This window comes from Amyelois transitella, chromosome 2 (genome assembly GCF_032362555.1).
Source record: "Amyelois transitella isolate CPQ chromosome 2, ilAmyTran1.1, whole genome shotgun sequence".
Lineage (NCBI taxonomy): Eukaryota > Metazoa > Arthropoda > Insecta > Lepidoptera > Pyralidae > Amyelois > Amyelois transitella.
The window spans coordinates 652,746-673,497 of NC_083505.1; the positions used below are offsets into that span (position 1 = coordinate 652,746).

At 43.9% G+C, this 20,752-nt stretch overlaps 2 protein-coding genes across 2 annotated transcripts; one reads left to right on the forward strand and one right to left on the reverse strand.

Moving 5' to 3' along the window:
- Positions 1–338: 338 nt before the first annotated feature.
- Positions 339–13,751, forward strand: LOC106136879 (kelch-like protein diablo). The gene is made up of 13 exons (XM_060946032.1): positions 339–535; positions 648–718; positions 2,781–2,939; positions 3,384–3,552; positions 4,044–4,223; positions 5,249–5,407; positions 6,334–6,526; positions 6,946–7,169; positions 9,202–9,354; positions 10,124–10,374; positions 11,751–11,889; positions 12,756–12,868; positions 13,598–13,751. The coding sequence occupies exons 3-13, from the start codon at positions 2,782–2,784 to the stop codon at positions 13,620–13,622; spliced, it is 1,764 nt and encodes a 587-aa protein (XP_060802015.1). The 5' UTR covers positions 339–535; positions 648–718; position 2,781; the 3' UTR covers positions 13,623–13,751.
- A 206-nt stretch (positions 13,752–13,957) lies between these two features.
- On the reverse strand, positions 13,958–20,467 carry LOC106136828 (thioredoxin domain-containing protein 3 homolog). Its single transcript, XM_013337486.2, has 9 exons — positions 20,390–20,467; positions 19,842–19,913; positions 18,063–18,212; positions 17,548–17,746; positions 17,139–17,309; positions 16,483–16,643; positions 15,577–15,797; positions 14,987–15,212; positions 13,958–14,366 (listed from the first exon to the last, which is right to left on the reverse strand). The coding sequence occupies exons 1-9, from the start codon at positions 20,450–20,452 to the stop codon at positions 14,175–14,177; spliced, it is 1,455 nt and encodes a 484-aa protein (XP_013192940.2). The 5' UTR covers positions 20,453–20,467; the 3' UTR covers positions 13,958–14,174.
- Between the last annotated feature and the right edge of the window lie 285 nt (positions 20,468–20,752).

Below are 20,752 nucleotides of genomic sequence, written 5' to 3' on the forward strand. Positions count from 1 at the left end.
CCTAAATAAAATTGTTTTCCTACTTTTTCATCCCCGAGCCCGACGTAAAGTCGGTAGATACCTCGAAAAAGACAAAGAATTAGTTTCAGCAATTGACACGGTTCCAATTTTTGACATTTTGTTTGGCCTAAAATTGCATTCAGAACATTAACTTAAAAAAAACTTTGTATCCGGAAATTATGAAGATTGTAATTAATTCATGTCAACCAAATTTAATACTACAGAAAAAACATGTTTTAAATAGTAAAATCGATAATTTAAAAACTTTTTGTGTATCTATAATTCATCCCAAATTATTTTTATTAGTTGTGCAGGTTTAATCAAAATTATACGGTTATGGGTTTGAACGGATCATTTACTTTTTAGACTGACAAACAAACTGATTCTGTTTTAGTACAACAGTAAAATAAACATAAAAACCTGTGTTATTAAATCAATGTGCCGTTAATTACTGAACGTTTTCCCGGGTGTGGTATTCTAGTGTAGGCTCTTCGGAGAAAGGGGTTTTGCTGTGCAGTTGTTGGAATTTTCAAAGGTTCGCCCGAGGGCCGAGTATTGACATTTGCATAACTTGATGTTGGGTATGCAAGCCTAGATTTTGCAATGTCTGGGCGATGAAGAGGAGCTGAAATGTTTCTTTGTTGCAGATTGACTCCGTGTGGGGTTGGGCTTCGCCCCCTCTGCGTTTGCAGTTGGGCAACACGCGCGGACCCAAGAGGTATGTAATGTAGTTATTACGAAAACAATCACTCAGTTATATTCACATAACATCGTAAGTGTTAAACCAGCTCAATTTCGTCAGTTCATTCCTGTTTTTGGGTTTCATCATTATGACAAAGATCACCTGATGTTTGTTTAACATTGACGATTTGTTAAGTTTGTTGTATCAGCCTAAAAGATACTATTATCTTGAAGCTAGAATATATGTTTGTAGGTGTCTCAAATAATAGGCCTACACACAGACTTTCCAAAGTGAGTACTACTCTATTTCTTATTTATATTTAGTGTTGTAAAGCTGTTTAGCTTATAAAGTCAAATATTGTTGAAACATTCAATATTGCTCCTCATATCTCACTGACAACATGATTGAACCTATCCATTTATCCAATTGATTTTGAGTTTATTTGTTAATTTTGCTGTTTAGATCTAAAGCATACTAGCTGAATGGTTGTTAATTTAATATATAATATCAACCCTGGTGATTTCAGGCTAAGATTTGATAACTTTATTTAACCGTACATAATAACGGCAAATATGTTTTCCCAGTAATATATTTTGATTTAATTAATACATGTATCTAATTCGCCCCTGATGTGCTAATGAACTTTTAAGGTGCTGTTATCATTAAATGTAAATGAATATTGAAGGTTTATTTGTTTAGACTTTTCATATTGCAATGCAAACAAATATTCCACTCTATGTACAAGTAAATCTTTAAAGTAAGATGTTACAGGAAGTTTGTGTGAAAATTGTAATGCCAAATACCATTACAATAATCCCAGGACTAGAATAGGACGACTCCATCTCTTTCTCATTGATGTTCCAAAAAGTCAGACATGGCCCGTTTAAGAATTTAATTGGAATTAATACCAGAAAGAAGATTACAGGAAGTTAGTGTAAAAATTATTAAACTTGTGTTTGTCCTAGTGCACTTCTCTCTTTGAACCACAATTCGAAAGTGAATAAGTCAGGTAGTCACTAAGTGCAACTTCTGTATGACCCCCACGGCCCTGTTACCCCAAATGTACACCATTTCAAAAATAAATATGTCAGGACAGTCACAATTCAAGGTTACTATGTGTTACAGAATTTGTATTGTGGTATACTTAATTTGAATAGGTATTTGAGACAAGGTGGGGCCACGAGGCGCACTTAATTAATTTATTTATAAACTCATTAGAATTATTCCAAATGGCTCAGAGGTTCAAAGTCATTGCTCAGTGTAATAAGTTGGAATAGTTTTGTGTTGATGTGAATGTGTGTACACATTTTTGTGATTGTTTTGATGTTCCTTTTGTAAAGTATGAGGATGAAATTGTACAGGTATATTGTATCTATAATTATACAATTCATTTAGCAGGTTTAGTTCATGTCCAATAATATCCAATATATTTTTTTAAAGATTTTTGAAATAAATTTTTTATAAATATTCATTTCCATGTACCCAATAATAAATATTAGAATTTTAAGTTAACTGTAAATTTCTATTTGCAATTTTTTTTCGTTTAGTCAGTAAGGCAGAGCCAGCAGTCCTGAAAGGACTGATAGGTCAAGTTCAGCTGTTAGGATATCTAAATGATAGAATTGAGATTCAAATATTGACAGGTTGCTAGCCCATCGCCTAAAAGAAGTATCCCAAGTTTATAAGCCTATCCCTTAGTCAACTTTTACGCCATCCATGGGAAAGAGATGGAGTGGTCCTATTCTTTTCTGAACTATATTAGTGCCGGGAACGACACGGTACTCGCAAATACCATTTGGGCATTTCTGTCATGAAGCCATATGTGAGATAGTGATTCACTTCTGTTCTGAATAGGGGCAGCCTCTTTCTTGAAGATGCACCCCAAGCTATTCAAGATGGGGAAGTCAAGTCTTCTATCACATGTTTCTTTCGTATTTGTCTCCCATGACAGAAGAGGGCTTTTATGCCATATCTGGCTCATGTTTGTCTTCCAGAATAGACGACTTGGTCCTCATCTTCTCTTGTTCATATCTCACGAGTCCTCAGTCTGCAGAAAGCTGGTTATATTACCATGAGTGTACCGTCTGTTTGCATACAGGATGGGGGAGGGCGGGTCCCCGGGCGGCGGCGCGCGGCTGTCGCACACGTCGGAGAAGCACCCGCGCGCCATCCTCGGGGAGCTCTCAGCGCTGCGCCGCCACCGGGAGCTCTGCGATGTGGTGCTCAACGTCCACAACAGGAAGCTGTTCGCTCATCGGTCAGTGCTTGTTTTTTTTACAAAAGGAATTGTGAGCGCCAACATTAGGAAGTATGCTAGTAAGGAATGGTAGATGGTGGAAGACATACATACGATGACGTCATTATCACTTTGACAGAGATTTTAAGAAAATGAATTTGAACATAGCTGTCAGTTGAAGCGCAGCGGAACGCATTTGGTCAAACCCCATTTTCGTGTGAGTTTGGGAAAGTTTCTTGAAATTATGCACACACAGAAGATATGTTTTATCATTGAAAAAAAAAAAACGATACTTTAATTTGTAATTAAATACTTCACTTTGAAGTGCAATAGACAAGCACCCTTTCTTATGGGATTTGCAATAAGGAGTATGCAGTTATTATGAAAATAGAGTTTTGTAAACCTTGACTACTATTAACATTAATTACAAACAAAATTTTTCATTTTTGTACTTTCCAATTCCAGGGTCATTCTCTCAGCATGCAGTCCATACTTCCGAGCGATGTTCACGGGAGAGCTGGCTGAGTCCAGGGCGACTGAGGTGACCATTCGGGACGTGGATGAACAAGCCATGGAACAACTGGTGGAATTCTGTTACACAGCTCACATCGTCGTTGAAGAGAGCAATGTGCAGGTAAATAATCTGTTCTTGCTACATTAGTTTGAGTGCTATCCTATGCTCTTGGTGTGAGGGAAAACATCGTGAGGAAACCGGCATATTCAATCAACTGAATTATGATCCAATAAGAGTTAGATTCTCTTGTAATGGTTGTAGAGGTGAGATGGGGTTTGCTTTGTGTAAAAATCTAACTTACCCTATCTTGAGTCATGGTCAAAATGGCGGGAATAACTCCAGTAAGAACGTTTGGTAATATAGAAAAAAAAAAGAATTAGAAAAGAGATAATTTTTAAAATTCATTGTTTAAAGACAACCTTTATTGGCCTAGTCTTACAATTGTAAAGAGAGCGCTAAAGACGAGGATTTAAAAGCGGATAGCGAGGTACTTAACATCGTGAGCGCTGAAGTAGACCAAAGGAGACAGTCTGCGCAGGGGAGACCGCAGATTTACAACGTCACCTCTGTGCCTTGTGTTTCCCCCTTCCATCAGTGTGCCCCGTGCGCAGGCGCTGCTGCCGGCCGCGTGCCTGCTGCAGCTGCAGGAGATCCAGGACGTGTGCTGCGAGTTCCTCAAGCGGCAACTGGACTGCTCCAACTGCCTCGGCATCAGGGCCTTCGCCGACACGCACTCCTGTCGGGAACTCCTCAGGATAGCCGACAAATTCACACAGCAAAACTTCCCCGAAGTGAGTGGAACAATCACCTGAGGGGTTGGTGCAAGTTTTAAATCAAAAATTCTAAAATCAAATTTGTATCGGATTGTATTAGTGCCATCATGTTGTCACTAGATGGCGCTGATTAAATCACAGACAAATTCGCGTTTACCTGCAAGATTTTTTTTGTTTTAGTGTGTTTGCACTAACCCCTCTGTTATCTTTATGACTAGGCTATTTAAAAAAGTAAAAAAAAAACTAATTTTATCGATTTTTGGTGATTAGCACTTAGTCTCCACACACTTGACGTTTAGCGAGCGTCGTTGTCTGCATTGTGTCGTTCGTAGCGGTAATGTGCATCTTTAAATGCAAAAGGTTGCTTGTAAAACAAATCGGACAAGCGTATTGATTCAAGTAGCTCTTAAACCTAATTTTGCTTACGATCTGGGATGATTTTTCAATATAAAAATATATATCTTTGACACTTGCTTGTTTGTTAAACGGCCTCTGTGACGCAGCTGTAGTACGCTTGTCTGTGACTGTGGAGGGCCCGGGTTCGAATCCCGGCCAGGGCATAATGTGAAAAGAACTTTTCTGATTGGCCTGGGTCTTGGATGTTTAACTATATAAGTATTTATTATAAAATATAGTATCGTTGAGTTAGTATCTCGTAACACAAGTCTCGAACTTACTTCGAGGCTAACTCAACTCTGTCTAAAATGTCCCTTATTATATTTATCTATACTAATATTATAAAGCTGAAGAGTTTGTTTGTTTGTTTGTTTGAATGCGCTAATATCAGGAACTACTGGTTCGAATTGAAAATTATTTTTTGTGTTGAATAGACCATTTATCGAGGATTTAGGCTATATAATATCACGCTGCAACTATAAGGAGCGAAAAATAATGGAAAATGTGAAAAAAATAACGGGGTAAATTATTCATCCTTGAGGGCTTCAATGATGCCCAAAATAACTATTCCACGCGGACGGACGAAGTCGCGGGCACAGCTAGTTTATTTACATTTATTAACATGTTTAACCACCGCCCCTTTGCAGGTGATGGAGAGCGAGGAGTTCCTGCTGCTGCCCGCGGCGCAGCTCATCGACATCGTGTCCTCGGACGAGCTCAACGTGCGCTCCGAGGAGCAGACCTTCCAGGCGGTCATGTCCTGGGTCAAGTACAACGTGGCCGAGAGGCGGCAGCATCTCGCACAGGTACAACTGATAAATACTTAAACCTTCTGCTTCCTCCTGGCTTTAGTCCCGGTTGCATCCTCATGTGCCGTGTGGTTCCCGGCACCAATAAAAAAAAAAAAGAATAGGACTACTCCATCTCGTTCCCATGGATGTCGTAAAAGGCGACTAAGAGATAGGCTTATAAACTTGGGATTCTTCTTTTAGGCGATGGGCTAGCAACCCGTCACTATTTGAATCTCAATTCTATCATTAAGCCAAACAGCTGAACGTGGCCTATCAGTCTTTTCAAGACTGTTGGCTCTGTCTACCCCGTAAGGGATGGAGACGTGATCGTATGTATGTATGTATGCATCCTCACCACTTTGGTGAGGAGTCCGGGGTATGCCTTTGACCGTGGATCCTGGATTGGGTGAGTTAGTTGTTTACACATAGAGACTACCATCTGATCAAATATTATGGTTATCTCCCTTCCCTACTATCCTCTCTTGTCTGACTTGACGCGCTAGTACTAGGTTGGCTGAAATTAAACTCCTGTGCATCTCTTAGATTGAATGTAATATATAACACATGCAATGTCTACAGTCCTCCCTATCATCGTATTAGCCGCATTTTCATGGTAAAATGATGGAGTCGTCCTATTCTTCCTTTTTGTTGGTTATAAATACATACATACATGTAATCACGTTTATATCCCTTGCGAGATTGATAGAGACAACCGACTTCAAAAGGCTGATAGGCCGCATTGAACTATTTAGCTTAATGCTAGAATTGACATTTAAATAGTGACTGACTGCTTGCTAGCCCGTCGCCTCACTTGCGAGGTAGACAGAGACAACAAACTTGAAATAACTGATAGGCCACATTGAGCTATTAAGCTTAATGCTAGAATTGACATTGAAATAGTGACAGGTCGCTAGCCCTATCCCTTTATTGGGTGCCCCCAGGTGCTGCAGCACGTGCGCCTGCCGCTGCTGAGCCCCAAGTTCCTGGTGGGCACGGTGTCGGCGGAGCTGCTGGTGCGCGCGGACGACGCGTGCCGCGACCTGCTGGACGAGGCCAAGAACTACCTGCTGCTGCCGCAGGAGCGCCCGCTCATGCAGGGGCCGCGCACGCGCCCGCGCAAGCCCACCCGCAGAGGTATGCTACTCTACTGACGGTCGGCACGGATTGGCTGATGGCGAGTGACGTCATGAAGGCGCAAAATTAGTTCCCCGGGCATCACACCAGCCTGCAGGAAGATCTTCCCTTTACCTGAATTATTACTAGCCTAAATCCAACTACCAGTGTACACTTTCTTATATTGTTCTGATTATTGTTGACACCGCACGTCGCGGGTTCAAATCTCGCCCAGGGTATGATGAGAAACTAAGTTATTCTGATCTGCCTGGGTCAAACATTCGAAATGTTTGACTTGGTATCTTGTGACACACGTCTCGAACCTACTTTGAGATGAACTCAATCTGTGTAATCTTTGTTCCATATAAATTGTCATTTTTTTTAAACTTCAGTGCTTTTTACAGTTCGTCTTTCAAATAAGGTTATTTCCCCCTCCACAGGCGAGGTGCTATTCGCAGTGGGCGGCTGGTGTTCCGGCGACGCCATCGCGTCCGTGGAGCGCTTCGACCCGCAGACGTCGGAGTGGAAGATGGTGGCGCCCATGTCCAAGCGGCGGTGCGGCGTCGGGGTGGCGGTGCTGCACGACCTGCTGTACGCCGTGGGGGGGCACGACGGCCAGAGCTACCTCAACAGCATCGAGAGATACGACCCCCAGACCAACCAGGTGACTCTCCGGGGATAGCCAGAGCTCTCAATGAAGATGGTGGCGCCCATGTCCAAGCGGCGGTGCGGCGTCGGGGTGGCGGTGCTGCACGACCTGCTGTACGCCGTGGGGGGGCACGACGGCCAGAGCTACCTCAACAGCATCGAGAGATACGACCCCCAGACCAACCAGGTGACTCTCCGGGGATAGCCAGAGCTCTCAATGAAGATGGTGGCGCCCATGTCCAAGCGGCGGTGCGGCGTCGGGGTGGCGGTGCTGCACGACCTGCTGTACGCCGTGGGGGGGCACGACGGCCAGAGCTACCTCAACAGCATCGAGAGATACGACCCCCAGACCAACCAGGTGACTCTCCGGGGATAGCCAGAGCTCTCAATGAAGATGGTGGCGCCCATGTCCAAGCGGCGGTGCGGCGTCGGGGTGGCGGTGCTGCACGACCTGCTGTACGCCGTGGGGGGGCACGACGGCCAGAGCTACCTCAACAGCATCGAGAGATACGACCCCCAGACCAACCAGGTGACTCTCCGGGGATAGCCAGAGCTCTCAATGAAGATGGTGGCGCCCATGTCCAAGCGGCGGTGCGGCGTCGGGGTGGCGGTGCTGCACGACCTGCTGTACGCCGTGGGGGGGCACGACGGCCAGAGCTACCTCAACAGCATCGAGAGATACGACCCCCAGACCAACCAGGTGACTCTCCGGGGATAGCCAGAGCTCTCAATGAAGATGGTGGCGCCCATGTCCAAGCGGCGGTGCGGCGTCGGGGTGGCGGTGCTGCACGACCTGCTGTACGCCGTGGGGGGGCACGACGGCCAGAGCTACCTCAACAGCATCGAGAGATACGACCCCCAGACCAACCAGGTGACTCTCCGGGGATAGCCAGAGCTCTCAATGAAGATGGTGGCGCCCATGTCCAAGCGGCGGTGCGGCGTCGGGGTGGCGGTGCTGCACGACCTGCTGTACGCCGTGGGGGGGCACGACGGCCAGAGCTACCTCAACAGCATCGAGAGATACGACCCCCAGACCAACCAGGTGACTCTCCGGGGATAGCCAGAGCTCTCAATGAAGATGGTGGCGCCCATGTCCAAGCGGCGGTGCGGCGTCGGGGTGGCGGTGCTGCACGACCTGCTGTACGCCGTGGGGGGGCACGACGGCCAGAGCTACCTCAACAGCATCGAGAGATACGACCCCCAGACCAACCAGGTGACTCTCCGGGGATAGCCAGAGCTCTCAATGAAGATGGTGGCGCCCATGTCCAAGCGGCGGTGCGGCGTCGGGGTGGCGGTGCTGCACGACCTGCTGTACGCCGTGGGGGGGCACGACGGCCAGAGCTACCTCAACAGCATCGAGAGATACGACCCCCAGACCAACCAGGTGACTCTCCGGGGATAGCCAGAGCTCTCAATGAAGATAATGTAGACAATGTGCATTCGTCCACGATTTAGATTTAAGAGATCCATATTTGTAAATTGACGTCCGGTCAAAATGCGGCAGTGTAGTTTGTTCCGCCCCTTCTTCTACACATGCGCTTTGGAAGCGGTAATAGTTATATGTTATTAGATTTAAGTGATGTGACGTCAATAAGTGATACCTTGTATCCAATTTTGAAAATAAATTTATTCTATTCTATTCTCAATGAAGATCTGTCAGACATCTGAGAGACGATTTGGTAAAAATGTGGTGGTGTTACACGATATGATTTTCAAAACCACTTGGTTTTTCAACAGGGATAAGCAGAGCTATCAGATGCCTGTAGTTTATTACAACATGTAGTTTGACTATTTTGTCCTTAACAATATATATATATTTATGGATGTCGTAAAAGGCGACTAAGGAATAGGCTTACAAACTTGGGATTCTTTTTTGGGCGATGGGCTAGCAACCTGTCACTATTTGAATCTCAATTCTATCATTAAGCCACATAGCTGAATGTGGCCATTCAGTCTTTTCAAAACTGTTGGCTCTGTCTACCCCGCAAGGCATAGACGTGACCATATGTATGTATGTAATATACGTAATACCTCTCTCCCTTTGGCAGTGGTGCGGCGCGGTGGCGCCGACGTCTTCATGCCGCACGTCCGTCGGCGTTGCCGTGCTGGACGGAGCCTTGTACGCGGTGGGCGGGCAAGATGGCGTGCAGTGCCTCAACCACGTGGAGCGGTACGACCCCAAGGAGAACCGCTGGACCAAGGTCAGGGTCACGTGTTTGCAAGTTTCCAGTTGCACTCTTCTTCGTTCTCACCTTTCTCTCTCTCTAAAGAACCCTGGCTGTATCTTTGACCATGAACCTGGATTGTTTAACAAAGTCATGTTTTCACATGAAACGAAACAAAATAGGACCACTCCATATCTTTCCTGTACATACATACATACATATAATCACGTCTATATCCCTTGCGGGGTAGACAGAGCCAACAGTCCTGAGCGGACTGATAGGCCACGTTCAGCTATTTGGCTTTAAGATAGAATTGAGATTCGAATAGTGACAAGTTGCTAGCCTATCGCCTAAAAAAAGAATCTCAAGTTTGTAAGCCTATCCCTTAGTCGCCTTTTACGACATCCATGGGAAAGAGATGGAGTGGTCCTATTCTTTTTTGTATTGGTGCCGGGAACCACACGGCACTCTTTCCTATGGATGTCGTAAAAGGCTATTTAGGGGCGCTTATAAACTTGGGATTCTTCTTGTAAGCGAGAGGTTAGCAACCTGTCACTACTAGAATCTCAATTCCATCATAATGCCAAACAGTTAAACGTGGCCTATCAGTCTCTTTAATACTGTTGGCGCTGTCTACCCCGCAAGGGACATAGACGTGACTGAATGTATGTATGAAAACGACTTTCATCTGGCCTCTGCAAACTTCACAGAACCAAACTTTATTATGATCATGGTTACATTTGTAGGTCCATTTATGTGCCTCACGGTAAAAGTATCGGTTATCACCCAAACTAATGTGTTGCAGGTGGCAGCCATGACGACGCGGCGGCTGGGCGTGGCCGTGGCCGTGCTGGGCGGCCAGCTGTACGCCGTGGGGGGCTCCGACGGCCAGGCGCCGCTCAACACGGTGGAGCGCTACGACCCGCGCAGCAACAAGTGGGCGCCCGTAGCGCCCATGTCCACGCGCCGCAAACACTTGGGCTGCGCGGTCTACGACGGGCAGATCTACGCCGTGGGCGGCAGGGACGATTGCACGGAGCTGTCTTCTGCGGAGAGGTGGGGTGTCGTAGCCGATGTGAGAACGTCGTAGCAGCCAATACCGTATCCGACGAGAGGGTCGTAGCAGCTACGACCGTCGTAGCAGCCAATACCGTAGTCGACAAGAGTGTCGTAGCACCTAATGTATTGACGCTTATAGTATAATGTAGAAGCTAAAATTTTAACGTAGTCGCTAAAATCCTAGTAGAAACACGTGGGCGCCCGTAGCTTCCATTTCTGCGAGGCGCAAACACTTGGGCTGCGCGGTCTACGACGGACAGATCTACGCCGTGGGCGGCAGGGACGATTGCACGGAGCTGTCTTCTGCGGAAAGGTGAGACGTCGTAGCCGATGTGAGAACGTCGTAGCAGCCAATACCGTATCCGACAAGAGGGTCGTAGCAGCTACGACCGTCGTAGCAGCCAATACCGTAGTCGACAAGAGTGTCGTAGCACCTAATGTATTGACGCTTATAGTATAATGTAGAAGCTAAAATTTTAGACGTAGTCGCAAAATCCTAGTAGAAACACTTGGGCTGCGCGGTCTACGACGGACAGATCTACGCCGTGGGCGGCAGGGACGATTGCACGGAGCTGTCTTCTGCGGAGAGGTGGGGTGTCGTAGCCGATGTGAGAACGTCGTAGCGCACACTGAGAACGTGTAGCAGCTACGATCGTAGCAGCCAATACCGTAGCCGACGAGTGTCATATAGGAAGTATCGTAGTCCCGAATGTGGTCCAATAAAATGTGATAAAAATGTTGTAGCTCCAACTAATTATATTATAGTCGCATTGTAATTGTAACCGATAAGAAAGTCGTAGTGTAATACGAGGACTAATAAAGTGTACATACTTGCGTCTTTATTATTGAGGCAGTAAAATTAGTACGAGTAGTATTTTTGTAAAAAAAAAAAATATTTCCTCATGACAGATTTTTTTTTTCATATTCTTAATTAACTACTGTTTCTTCATCGCCTAATATTGTTTTTATGAAAATATGTTTTATTTGCAGAAATTTATTATGTTTTTGATTAAAAAATATTTTAACTAAACAAACACTTTTTTTCTGACCCTACGATCTGTCACTTCAAATGGATGACGCCATTTTAGATTAGTTGCTTTATTAAAAGGGATGACAGTAGTCGTAATACACGCTAACAATAAAGAGAAAAGATTTTTATTTTTGTATATTAATAACGTGTAAACTCAAAAACCACACGACTGATTTTCACGAAATTTGATACAGATATAAAAAAAAACTTCCGACACTGATCAAGTTTATGTTTTTCCTTCAATTTCCCGCGCAAAATCTAGTGTATATATATATATATATATATATATATATATATATATATATATATATATATATATATATATAATGTATTTGTCCCCCAGATACGAGCCGAGCACGGACTCGTGGTCGCCGGTGGTGGCGATGACGTCGCGGCGGTCGGGCGTGGGGCTCGCCGTGGTCAACGGGCAGCTCTACGCCGTGGGCGGCTTCGACGGCACCGCCTATTTGAAGTCCATTGAGGTAACTATGGTTGCGTCTAAGAAATGGCAGTCCGGCTTAGGCTCCTTCCTGACTTGGCGGTGCGGTATCGGTATGCGGTAATTTATATTTTACCGCGACTTTACTAATGTCGCTCAGATCTTCTCACTAGGCGGTATACTGTCGGTATGCTTTCGGTATAAAACAGTAGGATCTTGGCGGAATCGTTCTTTCCGCCGCCATTTTGTTTACCAAATACACGCGGTGTGCGCTCGGCATGCAGGCTTTTACTGGCTGTCCGACCCGCGACGCGATATGCCGCAAGCTTATCAGGACGCGTGCATTCAAATATAGGCGCTCGGTAAGCTTTCGGTACCGATGCGGTATACCGAAACGAAACCGCACCGCCAAGTCAGGAAGAGGCCTTAGTGTGTAGTAGTCGAGGATTTCAGTTTAATGCTTGTTCTAAATTTAAATTCAAATTTAAAATTTTTTTGTCATTACTCGCCGTGTACTGTCTGGCTTTGTATGTACCTAGTCGACGATTTTGGTTTAATGCTTGAGTTTTCTCAAAATTCAAATTCTAATTCAAAATTCAAATTTTTAGTCATTATTATGGGACTCTTCATATCACTTAATAATTGTCATATCATTTTGGTTGACGTCAAATAAATTACCTACTAAGTTTACTGCTGCTTCCAAAGCGTCAGTGCAGAAGACGCGGTAACAAACTGCACTGCAGCATTTTCTTCAACAACGTCAACTTGACAACTGAGAGCAGTGTAGCCCGATCTTCGCTGACGGTACACATAATGTCATCCTAATCTGAAGACATCCCTTATTTTGAAAATGAAATATACTTAACGCTAGTAGGTATTATATACTGTGTGTCCTGTTGTCATCGGCAGGTGTTCGACCCGGAATCGAACCAGTGGCGGCTGTGCGGCGCCATGAACTACCGGCGGCTGGGCGGCGGCGTGGGCGTCATGCGGGCGCCCGACCACGACCACCACTACATCTGGTCGGTGACACAAACCACTACTCGTATTATAAACCAGCCGTGCCCGCGACTCCGTCCGCGTGGAATGGTCATTTTGGGCATCATTGCTATCTTAAGCCCTCATGGGTGGAATAATTTTCCTAGTTTCATTCACAGTGCCGTGTGGTTCCCGGCACCAATGGAAAAAAGAATAGGACCACTCCATCTCTTTCCCATGGATGTTGTAAAAGGCGACTGAGGGATGGGCTTACAAACTTGGGATTCTTTTTTTTAGGCCTCGGGCTAGCAACCTGTCACTATTTGAATCTCAGTTCCATCAAAAAACCAAACAGCTGAACGTGGCCTTTCAGCCTTTTCAAGTCTGTTGGCTCTGTCTTCCCCGCAAGGGATATAGACGTGACCATATGTATGTAATATTATAAACGCGTCACTATTTGAATCTTAATTCCATCATGAAGCCACACAGCTGAATGTGGCCTTTCAGTCTTTTCAAGACTGCTCTGTCTACCCCGCTAGGGATAAAGACGTGACTATATGTATGTATGTTTGGTGTCAGTTCTTTCAGTAATTAAATTTTAAAGCTGTTTTAATAATTAAGCTTGCATGAAGAGAGTTATGAATGAGGATGAAGTGAAGGAAGTATGCAGAGATCGTGGCAAGTGGAAAGAGGTAGTCTCTGCCTACCCCTCCGGGTAAGAGGCGTGATTTTATGTGTGTATGTTTAATAATAAAATAAAATAATTGTTACAGGAACCGCAAAGATTCGGTGGTCTGACTGCACGCCTCCCTGTACATTTCCCCCTCCACTCTCTCAAGATAAGTCGTTACTCATTTTATTTTATTGTTAATAAATATATAATTGACTATTTATAAATAAATGAAATACAAATTTTAGGATATAATATGTTAAGTGTTTTATTTCTGATAGAATAAGCGTGGTGGGTTAGTATTGTAAAGGACTTAATATATTACGCCTTATTCCTTACATAAAGGCCATAAGCTGGGTTTATCATACAATATGCACATATATATAAAAGCATTCAATTCAATATGCACGGAAAAGAGTTTTATGCCAATAGGGAGAGTAGAAATATCTAAGAAGTTAATGTCTGAACGAGAATATTTTAAGGACGAATAAATATGAGATGGACTAGTATAGACTGCAGTGTAGTGTGTTCCGCCGCTTCTTCTACACATGCGCTTTGGAAGCGGTAGTAGTTATAATTAGATTTAAGTGATGTGACGTCAATAAGTGATACCTTGTATCAATTTTGAAAATAAATCTATTCTATTCTAGTATGTATGTATGTTATCGAATGATGGTTTCTTAAGCTGGTGGAGGTGACGTAGCTTTATCAACAGCTTGCGCCTCGTCACTTTCCCCATTTTCCTCCCCGTCTCCATTTGTTTCTTCTTCGTCTTCTGCGACGCTGTCCGCTTCGCCGTTCGCCTCTGCTTCGCTCGCTTCGGCGGGAGGAGCTTCGGTCGTAGACTCCACTGTGTCTTCTTTTGCGCGCTTCTGCGAAATGAAAAGATTTTTTTTATTACGTTAGCGTTTCGTTTTTACAACTGCCTTGTATATTTTTGGTGCATATGTTTCTGTCTTGAAACTTGTAGAGGAAGAAGTGAATATTCTTCTCAAACCAAACAGCTATATGGATACTCTTTACGGACATAACTAGGGTTTGTCAACGGGATTTTTTTTTGCTGACCTTTCAATCAGTCTTGAAGACTATAAGCAGATTTGTTGTAGTTGAAATGTAGGTTTATCAACTAAAGTAATATTTCTTAGTTAATGTGATGACAAAGCGGGTCCCCCGCCAGCAGTTTGGCGGAATGTCTCCTGGTTTATTCTACCTTCCTCCTTCTTCTTCGATCTGTGCTTGACCTCAAGCTCGCTGTTACTTGACAAGAAGAACCTTATACATTCTTCCTCCCCTACTATTTTGTTCTGGGTTGTAGCCCTCTTCAGCAAAGATCTTTGCTACTTTCTACAGCAGGCAGTTTGCTGGCGTGGCCATGGGCGCCACTAATTCAGTCCTGTCCTGAGGCCAACTGGCGCCGCGTCAGTGTTAACATTCGACAGCCTCGTGTTAGCAGTGCGGCGGACTGCTGGATCAGCTGGAATGTTCTACTCACCTTCTTCTTCTTTTTCCCCTTCGGCCTGTGCTTGACCTCAGGCACGCTATAGCCTGGCGGGAAGAACTTCTTGCACTCCTCCTCTCCCGCGACCGCGTCCGTGCTGACGTACAGCGGCCCCAGCGCCAGCAGCTCGGCGGGGGCGCCGGGCGGCGGGATGTCTTCGGGGGCTGCTAGGGCCGGCTCGCACACGCCCACTGCTATCATCACTACCATCGTCTCGCAGCTGGAAGATACACAGTTTTGGTGAAAAAACATGTAGGTCTTTTATCGTGTTTATAATTGCTTCAAGGCCAAAGGATAAGTTAAATTTTAAATTCTTCTCCAAACTGTTCAAGCTAAAATCTTCTTGGCCATTCGGAAGAAGCTTAGAACGAATCATGCACCAATGTGCCGGAAACCACACGACGAACAGCTTCGACTGGCAGAAAACCGTAAAAACTTTGACAACTCCTAAACAAAACATCCTCGACATATCAACTGGAATTTCCAAGCCATCGATATGAAATGCAATCGGAAATATGCTTTCATAAAAAAGAAGCTCATAAAAGCCGAGACGTGTCTCTAGTAATAAACAAAACAGAACTCACTAGTCCTTATCCGGTCTTTCCTCGTACTTCACAATGTTCTTCGCCAGCAGCTTAGGCTCTTCAATATTCGTGTCAGCAAAGAAGCCGTATCTTAGGATCCTCTTCTGGACGTGCGGGGCTTCAGCGGCCTCCAGCACAGAGCGGCGCTGCCAGGCCCCGAACATCATGGCGATGTGAGGTGGCTCGAAGGTAGGAGGGGGTTCTACCACTGCACCCACCATCTGAAAGGTTTTAATGAGAATTTGGTGGTAGGTTCTTTGTGTATATGAAGTTAACATTCCATTTCATCATCTGTGACTTACCTAAATACTTAAAATCGTTATGCAGAGATCTTTCTCTGGTTTTCATTTCCGGATATATAAATATATACGGGGCAAATGACACTGATTGAGTTAGCCTCGAAGTAAGTTCGAGACTTGTGTTACGAGATACTAACTCAACGATACTATATTTTATAATAAATACTTATATAGATAAACATCCAAGACGCAGGACAATCAGAAAAAGTTCTTTTCTCATCATGCCCTGGCCGGGATTCGAACCCGGGACCTCCGATGTCACAGACAAGTGTACTACCGCTGCGCCACAGAGGGATGACTGGGATCACCAGAGATAATGAAGGTTACACATACTCTGGGGAACGATCGTGACAGTTTTAACTTGACGAGACAAAGACTATCAGACTACAAAGTAGACCACGACAATACGCGTATTGAAAAAGAGTAGATCTAATGCAGCAGCCCTTGGACGACGAAAGGAAGAAATTAATTAGACCACGAATTAATTGATTCAATCCTCCACGCAAATCAGGTTACAAGAAAGTTGCCTGAAAGTAGTTATGGTAACCTATCTTCGTTGTCGCAAATACCAAGTAGACCAAAAAGGCAGTAAAAATACCACACTCACCTTGGGAAATAATAGATCTAACGCAGCAGCCCTCTGATGCCGGTCTGCCGGCACGAAGAGACCAGGGATGTTGTCAGCGCGCAAGTCATCCGCTGGGAACTTCTTGCCGGTCTTCTCCTCGTCTGTCAGCCCGTCACCATATAGAGCTCGCCGTGTTAGTTCTGAAAGTGTTGTTTTATTTGTGTGTCTACCTTCTAAGGTCAGTCCTCTTTGGGAATAAATAACCGTGATCATAGTGTTTGTTGGTGGTAGGGCGTAAAGCATGGGTCATTAGTAACCAGCTAGGCAGGTGTAAGAGCAGTAACCTCTTAACCTAGTAAACCTGCACCAAAAATGCCAAGATTGACGTAGATAAGAGTAATATGGCAGAATTGATACGACCAGATCGACATTAAGGATGTATTTAGATCGGTTAATTGGTAAAGAAAGCCTGGACTTAAAGTGTGCCATTTTTATTTATATAATGAAACTAGCGACCCGCCCCGGACCTCGCACGGGTGCAAAATTCGGAAAAAATTATACATAAAAACCTTCCTCTTGAATCACTCTACCTGTTACAAAAAACCGCATCAAAATCCGTTGCGTAATTTTAAAGATTTAAGCATACAGACAAACAGACTAAAATAGCGACTTTGTTTTATACTATGTAGTGATACCTATCACGCAACCCTCTTTTTCTGGTGCTCTCTTCAACAGCAGAATGAGGGCTGGTCTCTCGGCCAGTGTAGCCACCACATGCTCTTCTCCAAACTCGGGGTCTTCTAGCGCTAATCTCTTGGCGCCGTCCTTGCCTAACACCCAGGGGCACTTGTCTGCCACTATTACTCCTGAAAAGAAAAAGGTGGTGATAGAAGAAGCAGACAGCAGAAGCAGAAGAATTGCATGTACCAAGGAAGGCCTATTAAAGACTACTATAGGTACTTTGGTGATATGTACAAATAGATTACAGAAAGCTCCAGTTATGTATATTGGATCCATAGACCGGATAGATAGTAAGGTGATAAGAGTTGGTTATGATTATAAATTGGGAGTTTCAGTTCCGTCTGCCGTTCAATGATTGCTTACCGTGTTGCTCAAGCACTTCAGCGACCTTCCGCAAGTTCTTCTGCGCATGCGGCGTCATGAGCGCGGGGCAGATGTCGCTGAAGTAGGCCTCCAGGCGCTTGGCGCGGGCCTCCCGCCGGGCGAGGTGGTTCGCCGCGACAGCCTCCGCCTCCCGAGCCCGCCTCTCCTGGAATAACTTCTCTTGGGCTGTTGCTACCTCCTGGAAATCGGACAAATATGCTGGAATGAAATCATCGCGTGGCTTTGTTGCAGAAAAAAGACATACCTGTTCAAGTTTTCTTTAGAAATACAAGTGTACTTGATTTGCTGCATCAAAACAGCACCTCAAACAGAAGAATCCTTTCATGTCTTCAAACTCGTATTTCTAAGGATGATTCTACATTATTACTCTTACATACGATCCTATGCCTCACACAACATCAGTTGAACGATGTTCTCTTTTCTTCTTCTTCTCGTTTCTCCAATAGAAATGTCCATTTTCACTCGGACAGGTTTCATGTCCTACGAAAGAATACCTGTTCAGGTGTCGTGAGCTCGTGAGGCAGTCTCTTCGGCCGCTCCTTCTCCCCCTTCTTGACCAGCTCCTCATTCCGCAGCTCCTGCTCGATGGTGCGCGTGAGACGAGGCGCGTCTGCTCCGAACACCACATTTAGGAGCTGTCCACCCTGTTTAATATTTCATGTTAGATATTTAGCAAGGCCATTTTGATTTTCATATGTAGGTACTTCTTTATTCAGAGAACGAATAAAAGTAAGCTAACTAGGAAAATATACAAAGGAAGAGTGATTGGGACAGGTGGAGTGGGAAGGTCTAGAAAAAAGCACTTTGGTCAAATCGGAGACGTTCTGGAAAAAGAACAGATCAAGATTACCCTAACCGACGAGCTTTCGTGAAGAGAGTTATGAAAGTGGATGAAGCGAAAGAAGTATGCAGTGATCGTGGTAAGTGGAAAGATCGTAGTCTCTGTGTACCCCTTTCAGGAAAGAGGCGTGATTTATGTATGTGTGTATATATACGACTAAATTGCATTAAATTGATATTGCATTTTTTGCTTGAAAGTTAAATAAAAGATAGGAATAAATGCATTCTATATATTTTAGTGGTTGTTTGGCTTTTTGACTTATGATAATTACCTTTTTGTAATGATGAAGCTTTTTTACAAGAATATGGCCTTACATTTCCTATGGTCCACCTTCTAACGTGGAAATATAGTTCGCAGTGTCGCAGTTACAAAGTACTGTTTTCATCCTACTAATATTATAAATGCGAAAGTTTGTGAGTATGTCAATATAGATATTTGTTACTCTTTAACGCAAAAAATACTGAACCGATTACGATGAAATTTGGTATGTAGGTAGCTGAAGACCCAGAATAACATATAGGCTACTTTTTATCCCGGAGTTCCCGCGGGATTGATTCCACGCGGACGAAGGCGCGGGCGGCCTCTAGTATCATATATATATTAAAAAAAAAATTGTGCATTGTGCAGTTCATATTCGTGAGCTTTATCGCTCAAATTTGAATAGTAACAAGTTGGCATTGATAGTATCAAAGTAGTCACTGTCTTTTGTATCTACGTTTTTATTTTTCTGCACCACGACCGTGTGAGTTTGGTCGATATCGTGGACCCTCGTGCCATTCCCGACACGATCTATCCAATTCTCACATATACGTACGTATGACCTCCTGCTTAAACGTGGGTAGGTATATGTAAGAAGTATTACAACGCGATTTCAGCCATTTGTTAGTAATTTTAAGGTGTGTTTTTGTGTGACTGAAGTGGGTAATTTTTGGTGGGATCGATTTACATACATATAGTCACGCCTATAACTCATGCGGGGTGGACAGAGCCAACAGTCTTGAAAAGAGTGATAGGCCACACGGCTATTTACATATTTGTGACTAAGGGCGTGAACAGGTATAAAAATATATATCTTTATAAAAATTGAGATATTGTAAGTCTTTAATGTGAGCAAATCTTTGATCAAATATTTTAGCAAATATAGGTAGCTTGGGCATCATATCAAACGCTTCTGCCACCACAAAATCTTTTGACTCTTACTAACCCCTAGCCAAATAGCTGAACGTGGCCATTCAATCTTTTCAAGACTGTTTGCTCTGTCTGCCCCGCAAGGGATATAGACGTGACCATATGTATGTATGTACTAACCCCTTAAAAAGCAGCACATTAGACATTTTTTGAATGCAACTACACGTGGGTACTAGTAGGTACATTAAGTATAAGGTTTAGGTTCCTTTTGAAAATAATTAAATTTATTATTCATGATAGCTACCGCCAAGAACATCCAGGTGGGCTCACTTCGCTTTCTAAACCTCTTGAGGCAATCGATAGAGTCGGATTTCGCCTGAAAAATAAACATTACTCAATAAAACATTCTTGTTTGTTTCACTGTGAAAAGAAAGTTTTCCTGATGTGAAGAACTAAGGTATGTTTATCTGCATTTTCTGCATTAAAACGGTCTCGAGGTAACGAAATTGTCTAGACTCGTAATAAGAGTAGGTATACCTCAAGGAATTCTTCAATAACAATTTAGATTTAAGGGTATTAGTAGGTATTTAAAGTCTTAAAAGTGCCGTGTGGTTCCCAGTCAGTCAGTGGCCATTCAGTCTTTTCAAGACTATTGGCTCTGTCTACCCCGCAAGGGATATAGACGTGACCATATGTATGTATGTAAAATCTTAAACTAATCCTTAAGCTTCAATAACTCCAAATTTTCCGAAAACATGGGATCAGTAAGACACCACCAGCGCGCTCTTTGTCTAAAAGTCTAGTCTACATTGCGAGTCCTGATTCCATGGTATTATGATAGATGCTACTTACCACAGCCAGATGTAAGTTGTCTCCACCCAGCTCCACTTTTATCTTCTTCAGATTACCCACCATCCCGATGCACGGGCCACACCACTCGGAGTACACGTCTATAACTAAAATATACATAATTTTCTAGAAAAAGCTCCACTTTTGACTTCTATTGCTATGAAACTGTTTCTGTTATCAAATCATGTAGAATTGATGACGGGTATGGTAAACCAAAACCAACATTATTAACATTATGACATCTATGGGAAAGAGATGGATTGGTCCAGTTCTAATGTGTCGGGAACCACACGGCACTAAATAAAATTAAAAATAAAGCCAAAATAATCTGTAAATAATAAAGTCATCGGAGTAATTAAAATTTGG